General features: G+C 54.1%; 1 protein-coding gene across 1 annotated transcript; it reads right to left on the reverse strand.

Moving 5' to 3' along the window:
• Window positions 1-1,911: 1,911 nt before the first annotated feature.
• FBXO46 (F-box protein 46) lies at window positions 1,912-15,168 on the reverse strand. The gene is made up of 2 exons (XM_001917249.5): window positions 15,058-15,168; window positions 1,912-4,396 (listed from the first exon to the last, which is right to left on the reverse strand). Exon 2 carries the CDS (start codon window positions 4,316-4,318, stop codon window positions 2,501-2,503), a length of 1,818 nt encoding a protein of 605 aa, XP_001917284.3. The 5' UTR covers window positions 4,319-4,396; window positions 15,058-15,168; the 3' UTR covers window positions 1,912-2,500.
• Between the last annotated feature and the right edge of the window lie 1,235 nt (window positions 15,169-16,403).

The following is a 16,403-nucleotide window of genomic DNA, read 5'->3' on the forward strand; positions in this document are numbered from 1 at the left end:
GTGGGTTTTTTCCTTTCGTAGCTGCTAGGCTATATTTTAGCTCAGGGGGACCGGCAGATATTTCCAAGCCCTCATTGCATTAGAATCTGTGACGGTTTCACCATCAGAAGCCTTTGTGGGTCTGTTTGTGCTCTCATTTCTGCTGGTTATTGCTCCCGCTGCTTTATTTCCATGCGTGTTTGGTTATTGGACTGTGGACTCATTGTGTGAAAAACCACTGGTGGGGATTCTAAATGAGAGTTCTTTCCGCCAGAGGACTGATGTTTGTTTCTGCCAGACATCTCAGCTCGAAGCACCCCGGAACACAGGGGTGATGCAAACCTGGGCTGCAAAGCTGAGCCGAAGGCCAGCCACTGACCACAAATTCCCAGGGTCTGCTTTTTTCTTTCCTTTGCCCTTGGGCTCCCCTCAGCATTTAGAACATCTCTGCAGTCTCCCAGCTCATCCTTACCCGAGCTTATGGTTTGGTGGGATCCCAGCTATTAGATTCCCCACCTTGGGCAGGCTCTGGCCTTGACTCCAGCCTGCTTCTCCTAGTAAGGCTACAAGGAGCAAACCCAAGTTTGTCCCCATCAGCAAACGCCCTCAGAGCAAAAGTGGTTTCAGGGCCCCATGTACCCTTTCCCTTAAGTGTTTGGCTTACTGTATCCTTAAATGTATTTTATTGGCTATTGCATGCTTTTAAGATTTTTTACTTCCTGTTTTCAGCAGGAGAGCTCAAATAATCGGGCCCTCCCTCCACAGGAAACTGAAGTCCCACGAAACCAAGCTAAGATTCAAACCCAGGTCTCTTTGATTCTAAAATCTAAGTATTAAATAACTACTACGATAGATCCTAATCTCTCTGGAAATTTTGGTTTCTGGTAAGAATGTCAGAGACTTAGGCGCCTCTCAATATCCATTTTCCCCTCTTCTTGTAAACTTGAATTTTTAAAATGTCTTAATTCTCCTTTTTCCTTATTAAATAATTAAGTGAATATTTTAAAGCTTTAATTACAGGGATCCTTAGTAAGAGTTTTTTGGTGGGCATAATGCACCCAGCTAAAAGACTACATTTCCCAGCCCCCCTTGCCGCCCTTCCATATGGCTTTCTGACCAGGGAGATGTATATAGATATAGTGCAGTACTTCTGGGAAGAATGGGGCTTCCCTTCCTGCAAAATGGTGATGGCTGGCATTCTAGCAGCCATCTTGGACCATGAGGATGAGGGCCACAGCCAAGGAAATCGTGAGCTAGAAGGAGGCTGGCTTCCCAGTGACTTCAGAGCCACCATACCTGCCCAAGTGACATAGATGAAAAGAGTCAAAAATAATCTCAGGCTAAGGGACTGGAGTAAGGATCCGCATTCTCTCAACTTTTTCCATCCCGCCACACATGGGCCCATGACCCCTTTCACCCCCCCAGCCCCCTCCCTGAGCAACACACGAAGCAGTCTAGGCCCAGCCTTATAAATATTGATTTTATAGAAAGGACCAATTCAAAATCGGTCAGATGCCACAAGCTAGAAGCTTCCAGAACCACAATGATGAAAAAAAAAAAAAAGCAAAAAAAACCCCCAAAGAGAACAAACCAAAATACCCCAGACCAAACTGCCTGAAAATCAAAGTCTCAATTGACCAAAGGATTCTAGAGAAACGCATGTGGCTGGGGATGGAGAGACCCCAAGGCCTGAACAACTACTCAAGAGTGGAAGGAAAAACAAGCCAGAAATTCAAACCCACGGTCCCTGCCCAGCGGCCCCCGACGCTGTCAAGAGCGTGGCAAAGGGCTTCACAGCTTTTTTGTGGGGAGAGTGATGGCAATAGCTTAGATCACAGAGGAGGGGAATTTTTATACTTCAACTCTTTTTTTTTCCTCTTCCTCTTTAGGGGAGCTGGAGAGACAGGTAGCTCGAGGTTAAGGAGAAAACAGTGATTTTTACGATTTTAATGGGGAAAACATCTAGAAATGACAGGCTGCCGTGAAATGTGCCAAATTGGATCTGTTATCTGATGGCCCCCAATTCCTAAAGAGGAGGTGAGCCTTGGTGTAAGAGGTTATGAGATGCGCCCACCTTGGCAGCTGCCAGACTCTTGGGAGAACGCAGCTCCAGAGACAAGGAATCGGAGGAGGGAGCGGAAGGGGGCCAGAATGGGGGAACCCTTAAGGAGGACCAAAATTAGCTGCCAGTCTGCTCCCTGCTGGTGGGTCCCTGGGGTGTAGAAAGCGGCAGGGAGGGTGTTGGGGCTGAATGGAGAAGAAATTGAGATGCTGATGAAAAAAAAAACACACCCTACTTGAGGGTCCACGGCCCTGGGTCTGAAGAGTAGAAAACCACTGGGGGTCAGTCAGTCCCAGTGCTGTCTTGGGTTACCCCCCCAGAACCCCGTATCAGTTCTGGAGGGGGATAGGTGCTGCCTGGATGGGGGGGTAGAGGCTGCTGACTCAGTCCTGGCCCTCAGCTCCCAGGGGGAGGGGGTGGGGGTGGGCATGGTGGGCTCTCCCCCCCCCTCCCCCGGCTTCACCTCCCCTCCTCCCGGCCAGCCCGGCCGCCCCCGCCGCCGGGCCCGTTACAGGGCAGCACCCAGTTGTTATCGTGCAGACCCAGGCGGCAGCCAGGCGTCTCGCGATCGGCTCGGCGGCAGCACATCCAGTAGGAACGTCCGTAAGGCAGGTCGTGGTGGTAGGGCTTGGGGTGCCAGCGGCAGAGCGACACGTCACCCTTCTCGTATCTCTTGCGGCACTGCTTGCAAGGGTCATCGCGGTAGAGGGGGTCGCGGCTCCAGCGCGAGTCTGTGGCCCGCACGCCAAACGCCTCGATGATGCCCTTGAAGTGGTGGCAGGTGCACTTGAGGGCCGCCAGGGCCCGAGTAGGCAGGAAGCTGAAGATCTTGACCAGCACGTGCTCGGGCAGCAGCAGCATGTACTGCCGTGGCTCGAGCAGCCTCTGGATCTTGAAGCGGATCTCCAGGAAGTCGTGCGACACGTGCCGGTACAGGCGGCACAGGGAGGTGTCCGCTGTGCCCTCGGCATCGTCTGGGCCTGGCGCGGCAGCTGGTGAGTCCGCCGGGGGTGGCTCGGGGGGCCCGTCGGGCCCACGGGACTGGAGGAAAAAGAGCTGGCCCGGCGGGGGCGGCTCCTCAGGGCTGACCGTCAGGCACACCGTCTCCTCCTTCACGTTCTTGGTGCCATCCTTGCCAAAGAAGATGCACTCGTCCACCACGCCGGTCACCACCACATCCACGTGGAAGCCTGACGCTCCGCAGTCCCGGGCAGGGGGGGGAGGGGGGGCCGGGGGAGTGTCCTCGGGCCTGGCGGGGGCCGGGGTCTCAGCCTCGCTGGCTTCATCTGCCCGAGCCAGAAGGAACTCCACATTGCTGGGGAGGGCGTCCCGAGAGGGACTGATGAGCTGGTACAGGTCACAGGTGATCTTGTCCTTGGCTCGGGCCCCGGGCCCTGGGCTGCCGGGGTAGGCACATCCGGGCCGGCCCGCGTTCCCGTTGGCCAAGCTGCCATCGGGTGCGCGGGGCTCTCGGCCGTTGGAGATCCGGAAGGCGATGCGCACCTCCCCGGGGCCTGGTCCAGGCCGCTCCTCCTTGCGGAGGCCCTTGGCCGGAGGGTTGTCCCGCTGGGCCTCAAAGTGGGCCACCGCCTCGGCTACCCGGCTGCAGTCCCCGCCACCAGACCGCCGTTCGGACCCCAGCCCCTTGGCAGGCCCGCCCTGCTCAGCTGACACAAAGACCACAGGAGCTGGGGCGCCGGGGCGCGGGTAGCTCTGCAGGGCCAGGGCGGCCCGCTGTTCCACCAGGGCCACCATCTCAGCCACAGAGAGCAGGTCCACGTCCTCACCGGCTGAGGCTGGGGTCCCCTCAGCAGCAGGGGGCCCCTCCCGGCCCCCGGGGTCCGGCGGAGCCTTAGTGGGCTCCAGACAGCGCCTCCTTCTCTTGGCCTTGGAGCTGTCACTGCCCCAGTGCCCCTTGACCTTCATGGAGCTGGCCCGGCTGCCCCCACCACACTGGTGGGCCACAAAGAAGGCCACCTTCTCCTTCGTGTTCCCAGGCTTGATAACATACCACGTGTCCAGCAGGACTCGACCCTCGTCGCCAGCAGCTGCTGCCGAGAGGAGCGGGGTGGGCTGGGAGGCGGGGGCCTCGGTGGCCAGGGCGGGCGGCGTGTTCTCCGAGTGGGCAGGCCCGTGCTCTGGCTCTGCCCCGCTGCCCGGCTCAGGGCAGGCTGGCGGCTTGAGGGCTGTGGACGGTGGGCGCGGCTGGTTCTGGGAGTAGGTGCCAAAGGGCCGGGGGCACCAGAGCTGGAAGGGCAGGAGGCTGCTGCGGTCCATTCTGGGCAGTGGTGGCAGACAGGCAGGGGTTCACCACATCTCAGGACCTGGAGGGTGGTGGGGGGCTCCACAGGCCACCTGGAGACAGGGAAGAGGAGGTTGGGGAGCTGGAGGAACAGCTTGCCCTCCAAGTACCACCCCAACTTCAACTTCCCCTGAGGACATAGACCAAACTAGACCACCAAGAACTCTAGTCCCGCCCCACGGCACAGGTGAGCAAATAGAGGGATGCAAATGGATGGGACCTGCTCTTTGAAAACCCAGAGCGTGACCGGAGCTGGCAGCTTGCTCCAGCCCCACAGACCAGCGTGCACTGCCTGCCTGCCTTCATCACGATCCAGAAGCCTCCGGCTGCCAGAACCTTTACAGGGAATCCAGAGTATCAGCTGACAGACAGCTCCTCTTTCTCTATTTGCTCACCCAGTACCAGTTCCTGAAAAGACAGGAATTCCCAGCCCTGCCCCCAGCTCTGGCTGCTTGAGCCCGTGGAGGAAGAAACAAGGTGGGCCAGGTGGGAGAAGAAAATCTGAGATCAGAGCCAGAGAGGCCCTTAAGAAATTGGCTCTTCGCTATGTTTGGGTCACGGGGCTCTTTGAGAACCTCTTCAAGCTGGGTATCCTCACCCCAAAAAATGCACACACTGGCCCAAGACTGTGCAGGCGACCCCCTTCAACACAGCCAGACCCCTGGGATACGAAGGCCTGTTCCAGTCCAGCCTCCTCCCCGAGCTGCGCACAGGTTAAAGGGGGTTCAGAGTGGAGTAGGGTGATATAGTGCAAAACCAGGTCCTCAAACTTGGTTTCTGAACTTTCTGATTCAGGGCTGTCTTAATGAGGACCATTTTAATTTGCAATAACTTTGTGTGCATGCCCTGATCTGCAGGCAATTCTGCTACGGAGCCTGAGAGGCCCACTTTCCACCGCAGGACCAATAGGTAGCCCATCCCTCTGTCTCAGTCTTTCCCCGGCCCAGCTCCCTCCAGACATCTCAAAACCAAAAGCCCTCCAAACCTCAAACCTTCCACATGCCTAGAGACCAGGGCTCAGCCAACTATGGCCCCCTGGCCATAACTGGCCCCCCGTCTGTCTTTGCGAATAAAGTTTTATTGAAACATGCTCATTTGTTCATGGCTGCTTTCATGCTGCAATGGCAGAGTTAGGTTGTTGTAACAGAGAACATATGGCCTGCAAGGCCTAAAATACTCATTTTTTGGCCCTTTAAGGAAAAAGTGTGCTCACTCCTGCAGTACAGACTGTCCCTCTAAATTCAGGCAATTCCACAGACACCACTAAAACCCCATTCACTTCATGGTCCTGAAGACACCCATTCAAAATCCAGACGGGCTCCAACACCCAGAGACACCAGCAACAAAGGGAGTCCCAATCCTAAAAATCTTTAGCCCCATGATCCCTAATCCCACCTACCTCTCACATACTAACAGCCTCTGCTGAAATCCCAGTTCCTTGTTTAAAAAAAATCACCACACAGCCCCTAAAACCTAGAGAAGGCTATTTTTTTTTTTTTAAAGATTTTATTTTTTCCTTTTTCTCCCCAAAGCCCCCCGGTACATAGTTGTGTATTCTTCGTTGTGGGTTCCTCTAGTTGTGGCATGTGGGACGCTGCCTCAGCATGGTCTGACGAGCAGTGCCATGTCCGCGCCCAGGATTCGAACCAACGAAACACTGGGCCGCCTGCAGCGGAGCGCGCGAACTTAACCACTCGGCCACGGGGCCAGCCCCAAGAGAAGGCTATGTTTATCACCACCAATACGTCTAAATGCCCAGGAACAGATGATAACACAGCCAAGGGCATTCTCTAGGATGCTAGCCCTCTACAACTTAGGCACCCCCTGAAATTTCATAATCAGTTCCTATCCTTATCTCCAGAATCTCAATGCCCAGCCCCCCCCCCAAATATCTAGACCCTTTGAAATCCCACTTTGAACTTCTAAACCTAAAAATATCCCCTCCAGCACAGAAGGCCCCAACCTCAAGGCACCCCTCACAGATCCCATGCCTACCACAAACGCCAACACACACAGCAATTTCCCAACCTCACAATGCCCCAAAAGACCAGTTTCCTGGAATCCTATACTCACCTCCAACTCTTTCTAAACCTCCCCATGGCCTCACTAATCCTTCAGAAGCCCCTTCACTGCAAAAGAACTCACCGAAACGCAAAAGCTCCCTAACACATGCAACTAATCCCAAATCACGTATTTCTCCAAGCCAAAGGAACCCCTAAAAGACTCCCAAAGAAACCTCACAGATGTTCTAAGAGCAGACGCGTGCTTCCTGCACGCTCTCTGGGAGCTGACTAGGGGCTGTTCTGACAATTCCTGCGAACCCTCCCAGGACTCTGTGAAGCCTGCAGTGTCACTAGTCCTGATTTCCAGATGAGGCACAGAAAAGTCAGGAGAAGTCGAGGCAGACCCGAACCCAGCCATTCTGGCCCCAGAATTGGTATTCTTAGACTGCCTACTTTGCTTCTAAGTCTCTCCGTGGCACCTCACATCCTACACCCACCCGACGCCCCAAACCACATAGCAGACCCCCAACAACACAACCGAACATTCCACATTAGCAAAGAGCCCAAAGCCCAACCCCAAGGCGCCCCCTAAGCTCAAGGGAACCCCACAGTATGCCCCATACCCAGGCAAAAACTTCCCCAAGTCCCAAAGCATCGCTGAAACGCAAATTGCCCCCCAAATTTTGTAGGAGTCTCCCCGAAACCCGCCAATCAGCACAGGGGACCCGCGCAACCTAGACACGCCCCCCCAAGCGCCCGCCCCCGCGAGCCCCGCCCCCTCGCGGAGGGGAGCGGGTGGAGGCACACACGCATGCGCAGAGGCGGAGAGGGCCCGCCCCCACCCTCCTTCCCTCCGGCCGCCGTGCGGGCGGGCGCGCAACTCGCTTCTCTCCGCCCCTTTGTTGACAGACGCGCGCGTGACGCCCGCAGCCAATGAGCGACCGCCGTTCGGGGCCGTGCCCATATAAGGAAGGCCTTGGCGAAGGGGCCCAACTTCGAAAGAGGGAGGAGTAGGCGAGAGACGACGAGGTGGGCGTGGAAACAGCCGAGGGTAAGAGAGCGAGGAGCAATTCGCAACTTCCTGCTAAACGGAGGAACGAGGCCAGGGCAAAGGCCAGGGCCTTCAAAGAGAGGTTTATTACGCGACGTTCCCTCCGAACAGGAGTCCTGATTGACAGTTGAGATTTAAAGGGCCAAGCAGCTCCCGGGCTGAGACTCCAGGGCGGAAGGAAGCGGGCAAGATCTGAGAGTGCCCACCTTTAGCTGGGAACCCTGGGGGTCGAGATTTCCTGCGGGGGGGGGAAACTGGGCAGCGGGATCCCCTCACCCTGAAAAACAAATGGGCAGAACCCTGCGACGGCTCCCGCGGCGCTGAGTCTAAGCCCCTGGGCTTGGCATTCAAGGCTCAGGCTGCGTGCCCAAAGGACCCCCAGTTCAGCCTTTCCAACCAGGAGCCTCCAATGCGACTCCGACTTGGTACAAGAAAAGAATATGAAAGGCCTCAATAATGACTTTTTAATATTGACTACCTGTTAAAATAATATTTAGGATATAATTTAACAAAATATTTAAAATTAACTTCACCTCTTTGACTTGTGGCTACTAGAGTTTAAATTATACAGGCGGCTCACATTATATTCTATTGAACGCACTGGTCTACATCCTTTCAATGCCAGGCCAATTCAAGACACACCCACAGGTGGCCCCACTGCAGGTACCTGTTGGGACATCACCTGTGCCCCCAGCACCCTGTCCCAGCCTTGCCTGCTTGCGACCATCCCACACATCACAGCCAGAGGGTCTGCTTAAATCAGAAAGCAGACCCTGTCCCTACCTACTCAGAACCTGCCATGACTCCCTAGTGCCCTTGGGGAAAAGCCCTGGTACCCAACTTGTCCAGCCTCACCCCTCCCAATTCCGCCACACCCCCAGTGGACCCAGGCGGGCACCTGGTCTGGCATAGAGAGTAGTTAGAGTACTCGGGCCTCAGCTGGTCCTGAGTAGACTAGGAGCTGGTCTCATCTCCACTGTATGGATGAAGAAACTGAGGCAGGACAGGTGGCCGAACCAGCCCAAGGTCACCCAGAACCGGTGTGAGCTGGAACAGGGATAAGAGCCCAGGAATCCAATTCCAGATTACTGCACTGTTGTTTCCCTATATATTCTCAGGGTCTCAGCTCAGCCACCCCCACCTCCAAGAAGCTAACCCCCTCCCCAACCCCGGGGTCAGGCTCCCACACTGGCCTAGTTGCTTTCTAATCCTCAGAGTCACCAAGCTCTGCCCTTCCATGGTCTTTGCATTTGCTGTTCCCGCTGACTTGAATGCCTTCCCCCCAGAGCTCCACGTGGCTCGACTCCTTATTTCATTTGGGTCTTTGCTCGAATGTAACTTTAACAGAGAGACGTCCCCTGAGGACATTCTTGGAAACCACCCACTTGCTCAGAGGGGGACCTCTGGGTTTCCTCCTCCCAGCTCTGGTCATCACTGTCTAGGGATGGATCCGTCTCCTCCACTGGACTGTGAACCCCCTGATGGGGGGTGGAGGTGGGGGGGAGGAAGGGCCAGAGAGATCGTGGTCATCACGGTGTCCCCCGCAGGACTGCCCCAACCCAAGCTCCCTGCCCTGAGGCTCCACATCCTAATGGCAGTGTAAACTCTGTTTCACACCCAGGTTGTCTGTGTCCCAGCCAGCAGGGTCACTGGAGCAGAATTTTCTAACTCCCCACAGAGTCCAGCACGACCCCTGACACTAGGTCAGCTTTCCGAGACTGCGCCACGAAGACCCATTTATCGTACAACACCATGACCCAGAAAGACTGAAAATAACAAGATGGAAAAAGCCAGACCAGGCAAAGACGAACCCAGAGACACGTAAAGGAATGACACTACCACTTAAAAAATAACAATGACAAAACAAAAGGTATTATTAAAGACACAGATGGGGACAAAGGAAGGGAACCCACTAGCCACAAAACTTCTCAACGTATGTGAGGCTAACAACATGGCCTCAAAAGAGATGAAGCAGAAAACAAGAGAACAACAGAGAGTCTGGCAAATCCAGAGTGTAATGGGAAACCTTAACGTCTCTCTCCATGAGAGACTGGCTGAAAACAAAATTAGAAAGGACCTGGACCACAGAACCAACATCCTTGATGGAACGCCCCCAACAATAAGACAATCCACATTTTCACATTCCTGGTCTGACATTATTCAGAGGTCCTCCTGGGTGCCGGCCCTGGGCTGGTGGCTGGGGACACAGAAATGACTGTGCTTCCCAGGAAGAGCTCATGGGAAAAGGGGGCAGACGTCCAAACAAACAATCATGACCAAAATGAATATACTGGAGAGAAAATGATGGTCGCCACAGCAGTTAACACTGAGCCCTCACTGGGGGCCTTTGCTCGAAGCGTTTCACACATATTAACTCATTTAATTCTCACCTCGTCTCACTATTTTTAATCTCCTTTCAAGATTAGGAATCGGAGGCAGAGAAAGGCTAAGTAATTGCCCTTGGTCACAGCTTGGTGGCAGAGCTTTGAATCAAGGCCGGCCGACGCCAGAGCACACGGCGTTCACGCAGCTCGAGCAGCTTTTTACTGAGTATACCAAGCACTTTTCGGGGATCATTCCGTTCAGTCCTCAAGGCTTTTGCACTCTCTGTTCCTCCTGCCTAGAATGCTCTTCCCCAGATAGCCACATGGCTCGCCCCCTTACCTCCTTCAGGTTTTATTCAGAAATCACCTCCGCCAGCCCTTCTTTGATTTAAAACTGCAGCCTCCACCAAGAGCCATATGCGCTCACCATCCTCTTTCCCGATTTTTCTCCTTAGCATGCTCTGCTATCTAACGTACTATAAACTTTACTGAGAAAGTTCACTGTCGGTCTCACCTCACCACAATGAAAGCTCCCCCAGGGCCGTATTTTTGTCTAGTTTTTTCACTGCTGGATCCCCAGCTTTTAGAATAGCACGGAGCACTTGGCTACGTGCAGTGTGGTCCCCCACCCCCCCAGCAGCAGCCCCTGGGAAGGTGGTAGAAATGCACAGTCTCGGGGCCGCCCTTCCCCTCCTGAATCAGAATGCACTTCGACAAGATCTCTAGGAGATTCCGGTATGCATTTAAGTCTGAGAAGCAATGTCGTAGCACATAGTAGGTGTGCAATGCACATCTGAATGAAAGGACACCGCCATGCTGTCTGCCTTCTACACGTGTGCTACTCGGGACCTCCTGGGAAAAGCTGGCTGGTTCCAGCCAAGTCCAGCTGTGGAAATCCTGCTCCCAGGACGGAGGCAAGAGACCACCTCCTCTAGGAGCTGTCCTGGTGCCCTCCCAAGTGACGTGGAATCTCTTCCTGCTGAGGCCGCCTCTGGCAGCACCTGTCACCCGTCACTGCTGACTGACAATGACCTGGGTGAAGGCCTCTCTCCCCTCCTTCCTGTGGCCTTCTGGAAGGCAGGGACCTCTCCTCCAAGGTGCAGCTGCTCCAGCCTCTGCACATGGCTCGCTAGCCTAGTTTAGCTCCATCCTTTCCATAGGAGCCAGAGAGATCTTTCCAGGCACAAATGGGACCACATCCCTCCCAGACTGAAAACCCTCCCACAAGGTGCAAGGTTGCAAAAAAAAATGCATGTCCGTGAACCCTTTCTCGGAAAGCTACTGGAGGATTTGCTTCAGCAAAATGAAGGAGTAAATCAAGAAAAAGAAAGCTATCAGATCAAGGAAATAAGATGCCGTGTCTCCATAAAAGCACAAAGAAAGGAGAAAGGCTGACAATTAACAAGCTAAGTGTGCCCCTTAAGAAGCTGGAAACAACGACAAAAGGATAAACCAAATGATAAAGTGCAGATCCCTGACTCCCCACGCTGACTCAGGTGACTCCCCTCCCCCCGACCTGGGGCACCGCCATCCCAGGATGGCGGCTGTCAGGGTCATGCCAGCTCAGGGCTGGGCACAGAGCGCTGCCCACAGTCACACAGGAATGGGTGGCAGGACACCAGGGCTCTGCTCCTGGTCCTGCTCCTTCTGTTTCCCACCCTCGAGATCCCGCCACCCCTGCCACCAGTGCGCCCCTTTGTCCACAATCCTGATCCATCCAAACTCTTTTTCTTGGCTTTTTGGCCTCAGGGTCTCCCGGCCTCTCTCCCCTTCTCAAGTCTTCCTGTCTGAATAATAGCTCCCTAAAGAATCATCCAGGCCTCCGGATCTAGAGATACAGGATGCCAGGCATGGCCCGCCAGCACCCCAGCTCCCCCACTTCTGGGGGTGTGACCTCAGGCAAGGTGCTCAACCCTCCGTGCCTCAGTTTCCCCCACCGTAAAACGCAGATTATACCAGCACCCACCCATAGCTGGGTTCACGATTCATTGAGATCGACCCAGAGGAGCACCCAGTGCCAGCCAGGTACCGAGGGGAGGCTCAATATTCAGGGGCTGGGATTATTAAGAGAAGGTGAGACTGCCTAAGAGTTTGATAATCACTGACTGAGCCAAAAGACGTCTTCCCTCTTTATTTTACATTCTGAAATTAAATGGATCGCAGCCTCCCACAATAACCAAAACATGGCCCTTCTTTTGCTACTGTCGGGTACAGGGTCTCACTTATTAATTAAACTGATATTTACAGAGCGGCTACGGTGTGCCGGGCACTGTCTGGGCAGTGGGGATAGATACGCAGGGAAAGGGGGACCCAAGTCCTGTCCTCGTGGGGCTGACATACTAACTGGACAGAGGCTCCATAAATACACAGTAAGCTGCAAGGTGGCAAGTGCTGTGGGGGACAAATATAGCAGAAAAGGGGGATGGAGTGTCAGAGGGGGTGGGGGGTGGTTACGATCTTAATCAAGGGGTCAGGATGGCATCACGGAGCAAGGGATGAGCCAAGCGTTTTAGAAAACCTGTGCTTTTAGGAATAATACAGCTCTACCAGAGCCGCTAGAAATATACCATTAGACATGGTAAAAATATCATTTTGTATGAGTAAGCTTCAGACAAGCACAGGCTGAAAACACATTTAGGATCTGAAGAAATGGCGAAATAACGTGGAAAGCAGGCACATTTTCTAAGACAAACAAATAAAGGAAAGGAAAAAAGAGTGTTCCATTACCCCCGGGCACCCAGATGTGACGACGACCAGGAACAGGCATGATTGAGAGCTTGGTAACTTTTCCGGAAACCAATAGGTTTTCAGAGACAAAGTGTTAAAAATCCATGAAAGCAAAGACAAGCAGACAGAGCTGGCAGGAGGGGCTGAAAATGAATCAATAACAGAGAACTCAAACCTGAAAAATGCGGGGCCAATGCCACCAGAGCCGCAAGATGGTCCTAGCACTGTGACGACGGCAAGCTCCCCAAGGGCAGGGTGTGGACTACTCCTAGAAGGGACCCCAACTTTCCAGAAGAGGAAATGGAGGCCCAGAGAGGTTAAGTGACTTGCCCAAAGTCACACCGCTGATGGGTGATGAAGTCAGGATTTAAATCTGGGTGTTCTGGCTCCAGAGTATGTACTCAATACATTTTTCTTGAAAGAATAAAAATCACAAAAAGACCTCCCACTTATGGAGAGCTTCACGTGCACTAGGCATTTGATATAGGTTACCTCATTACCTTACAAGGGCCTCATTGTTGGAATGTGGCCCCATGTTACACAAGAGAAAACTGAGGCCCAGAGTGGGAATGCAACTTGGCCAAGGACACACAGCAGCAGAGGTGAGGAACCTGAACCTATCTGAAGCCAATACTTTTAATCATAAGCTTTCCTCGCAAAGTCAGAGAACTTATGACTTAAACTCCCGAAGCCTCATGGCAAAGAACCAAACCGTTTCAAGAGGAATTACAAAGTTGCCAAGCTTCCCCGGGAGGTCAAAATGACCCAAAGGTGGGGGGGGGGGGGAACCACACAGTGGGTAGAAATAATTCCTATTCACGGAAATACCTGGAGTCGGGCCAGGCTGGGCATGGGCAAGTGAATTATTTATACTTGGCTGCGGAGACGGATGGGGACAGATGGAGTTTCTGGGCACCCCCTCAGGGAGTCACCCTTGGACTTGGGAGCCCAGCAGCAGAGAGTGGGGAACTAGAAGAGTCAGGATATGGGGGCAACCTGGGAGAGAAAGGAAAGGAGGCAGGCTGGCTGGCATCTCCCTCATTGGTCCCTCTCTACCTGCCTTCTCTCTCAGGTTGCAGGCTCCCACTGATGTTAAAAAAAAAAAAAAGACAAGTCATGTGTCTTCAGCACTTACTCCACTTTACAAGCTTGCCTCCCCGAACTGTCTCACCTTCCTAGGGTTACTCATCCCATCTTATAGTTGAAGGGAGGTCAAAAGACTGGCCCAAGGTCACAAAGCAAGTAAATAGCAGAACTAAAATTCAAAGTGAAGACAGCTTCAGTTCCCCAGTCGCTGCCTACTCGTGACATTGGACTTCCGCACAAGGAGAGTGAACCAAACTACGGCGGTGAAAACACAGATGCTGAGCCAGGATGCCTACGTTGGAATTGTGCGTCTGCCTTTTAATGCTGGATGACCTTGGGAAAGTGGCTTAACTTCTCTGTGCCTCTGCTTCCTTTCTGTAGAATGCAGATAATAACAGCGCCTACACCTTAGCAGTGTTGGCAGAATTAAACTAGTTAATATGCACAAACAGCTAAGAAGAGGGCCAGGCACTTCCTAAACAATAAGCGCTAGCTGTAATCTACTGTGGGGAGCCCCGGCATGCTTCTGAGCTGGGATGTGCCCAGATCGGTGCCAGGTGCTGAGAAAAAAAGCCCCTGGGCTGAAAAGGAGGGAATTCATTAGCACCTGTGACCCAGTCACATTCCTGGGGTGGGGAGCTTCCCACCAACAGATCTGAGACGGAGGACTTTCTGCCAGCCACAGTAAGGATGTTATGCAGCCTCCCCTCTTCTCAGTGGCACGTTGATCCCACGATACAGAAAATGACACAGAGTTTCAGAGAGGGGAGACTTGCCCAGGTCACAGAGGAGTGGCAGAATAAGGGATCTGAATGCTGGACTGCCCATAGAGATAACCCACTACGCTTCTCTAAATCCCACTGGAGAAATGAGTGCAAAAGGGTGTCTCTTCGGCCCCTTCTGGCCGTATGATCCTACAGTTCTGCGACTGTCTTGTTTACCGGGAGTCTCCGGCTGGACGAGGAAACTATCGCTACATCCAGACCCCTAATCTCGCGCTCCCCATCCCACCCCGAGTCCTAGAGCCTAACCCACATACCACTCTACCATTGACTTCTCTCTCCCACCATCTCAACTTGAGCTCCTGCCCCCAGTCGGATCCAGAGGCCCCAACCCACCGCATCCACAGCTGGCCCCTCCCTCGCAGCCTCCAGACCCGCTCATTCATCTAGCCCTGACTTCCAAGCCTTTCCACAACCCCCAGGCTAACCCCTTCGAAACTGCCCCGTTCAGGGCCTCTGCCTGGACGCCCAGCCCCTTCTCCAACTCGGGACTCCCTTCCCCAGCTCTGAGCTCCCTAACAACCAGTCCCAAAGCTCGACTCCCTCCCCACCTCCAAGACCCGTCCCCAGCCCCCATTCCTCCACTACTCCCTCGAGCTCCCATTCCTCCCAATCCCCTCCCCCAAGCGATCTCCCCTCGCCCAGCCCCTTCTTTAGCCCCTGCCTCTTCCCTCTCGCCACCTGGTCCCGAACCCCCGCCCCGGCTTTCAAGCGCCCCTGGCCCCCTCTCGGGGTTCTCACCATCTCCCCGCGCCGCAGCTCCCTCGGCTACGCGGGTTTCCCCCACTCGCTCCTCTCCAGCCTCCCCTTCCGGGTTCCCGCCCCGAAGCCCGCTGGGAATTGGAGTCCGAGCGGCCACGGACTACACTTCCCAGAAGGCAGCACGGCCCAGCTTGGAGGTGGGGAAAGGAAGCAAACTGGGCGGGCTGAGGAAAAGAACGACTCTAACTCCCAGGAGGCGGAGAGGGCACTTGGCAGCGCAGGCGCAGAGAGCGCCCCCGCCAGGCTCTCCTCCATTTTGGCCCAGGACCCTCGGAAAGGGAATCAAGAAAAGTGCAAACGGGTGTTTGTGAGGGGTGGAGAGTTGGGGAAGAGCAAGGTTATCGATTTACTTAAACTCATTAAAATGATAATAAACAGTGCCTTGTAATTTCTCAAACACTTTCCCATCCATTTTCCCCCCCTGGTTTTCTTACCACCACCCCCTAATTTATAAGTGAGAAAATTAAAACTTTGGAGGGAGGCAAGCCCCCACGCACTAGGAACTCGTCCACATCACGGTTAGAATAGGAGCTCCACGAGGACAAGCCCCTTTGTGCACCTTGTTCAAGCACCCACAACAGTGCAAATAAGTGTCGAGTCAATATTTATTGCATGCTAATTATATACTGCAGACAACCATAGTAAGAATGATCCCAAATTTAAAATTAAAGCCAGAAAGAGATTAAGCCTCTTCTCCATGGCAACACAGCAAGAAAGTGATTTGAACTGAAATGTGTTGGACGCCAGGGCCTCCGCTCCCCACTAGGTCGCTGGATGTCCTCCCCTTAAGCTGCGTTTTCCAGTCCATCCTCCTCGTGGGCCGTTTCTAAAATGCAGGGTTTGCTCTATCGAAGGAACATAAATCTTCATGAGGGAAACAGCTAAGATCCAATTCCAATGGCCTTGCTCTTCGAATCTTTTCTCAATTTGTGGCTCTTTAACGTGGCCCCTGCCCACTAGATTCTCCTGGTCTGTGAGCCTTCCCCACCGCACTGGGAAGATCGCGCTAAATCCCCAACTTCCAGCGTGCTTGGCACGCAGCAGGCCCTCATCAGACATGCGCTGAAGGGAAAGATGGAAATGGGACACTCGAGGGCCCCTCCAGATCTCTCTTCCCCGGGGAAGAGTTGGCAGTTGGGGAGACCCCGCCTCTATTATCAGCATCCATCAGCCCTGGACCACGGGAGCCGGCAGGGGGCGTGGCCAGGCGGGGCGGGGCCTGCCGAAAAGGCGGGCAGCTGAGCGAGCGATGATTGGTCGGCACTTTGGCGCACGCCCGCAGAGGCCGAGGCAGGAGGCGCGAGGCCAAGCTCGCGCTGGGCGGG

The sequence above is a fragment of the Equus caballus genome, chromosome 10 (assembly GCF_041296265.1).
Source record: "Equus caballus isolate H_3958 breed thoroughbred chromosome 10, TB-T2T, whole genome shotgun sequence".
In the NCBI taxonomy this organism is placed as follows: Eukaryota; Metazoa; Chordata; class Mammalia; order Perissodactyla; family Equidae; genus Equus; species Equus caballus.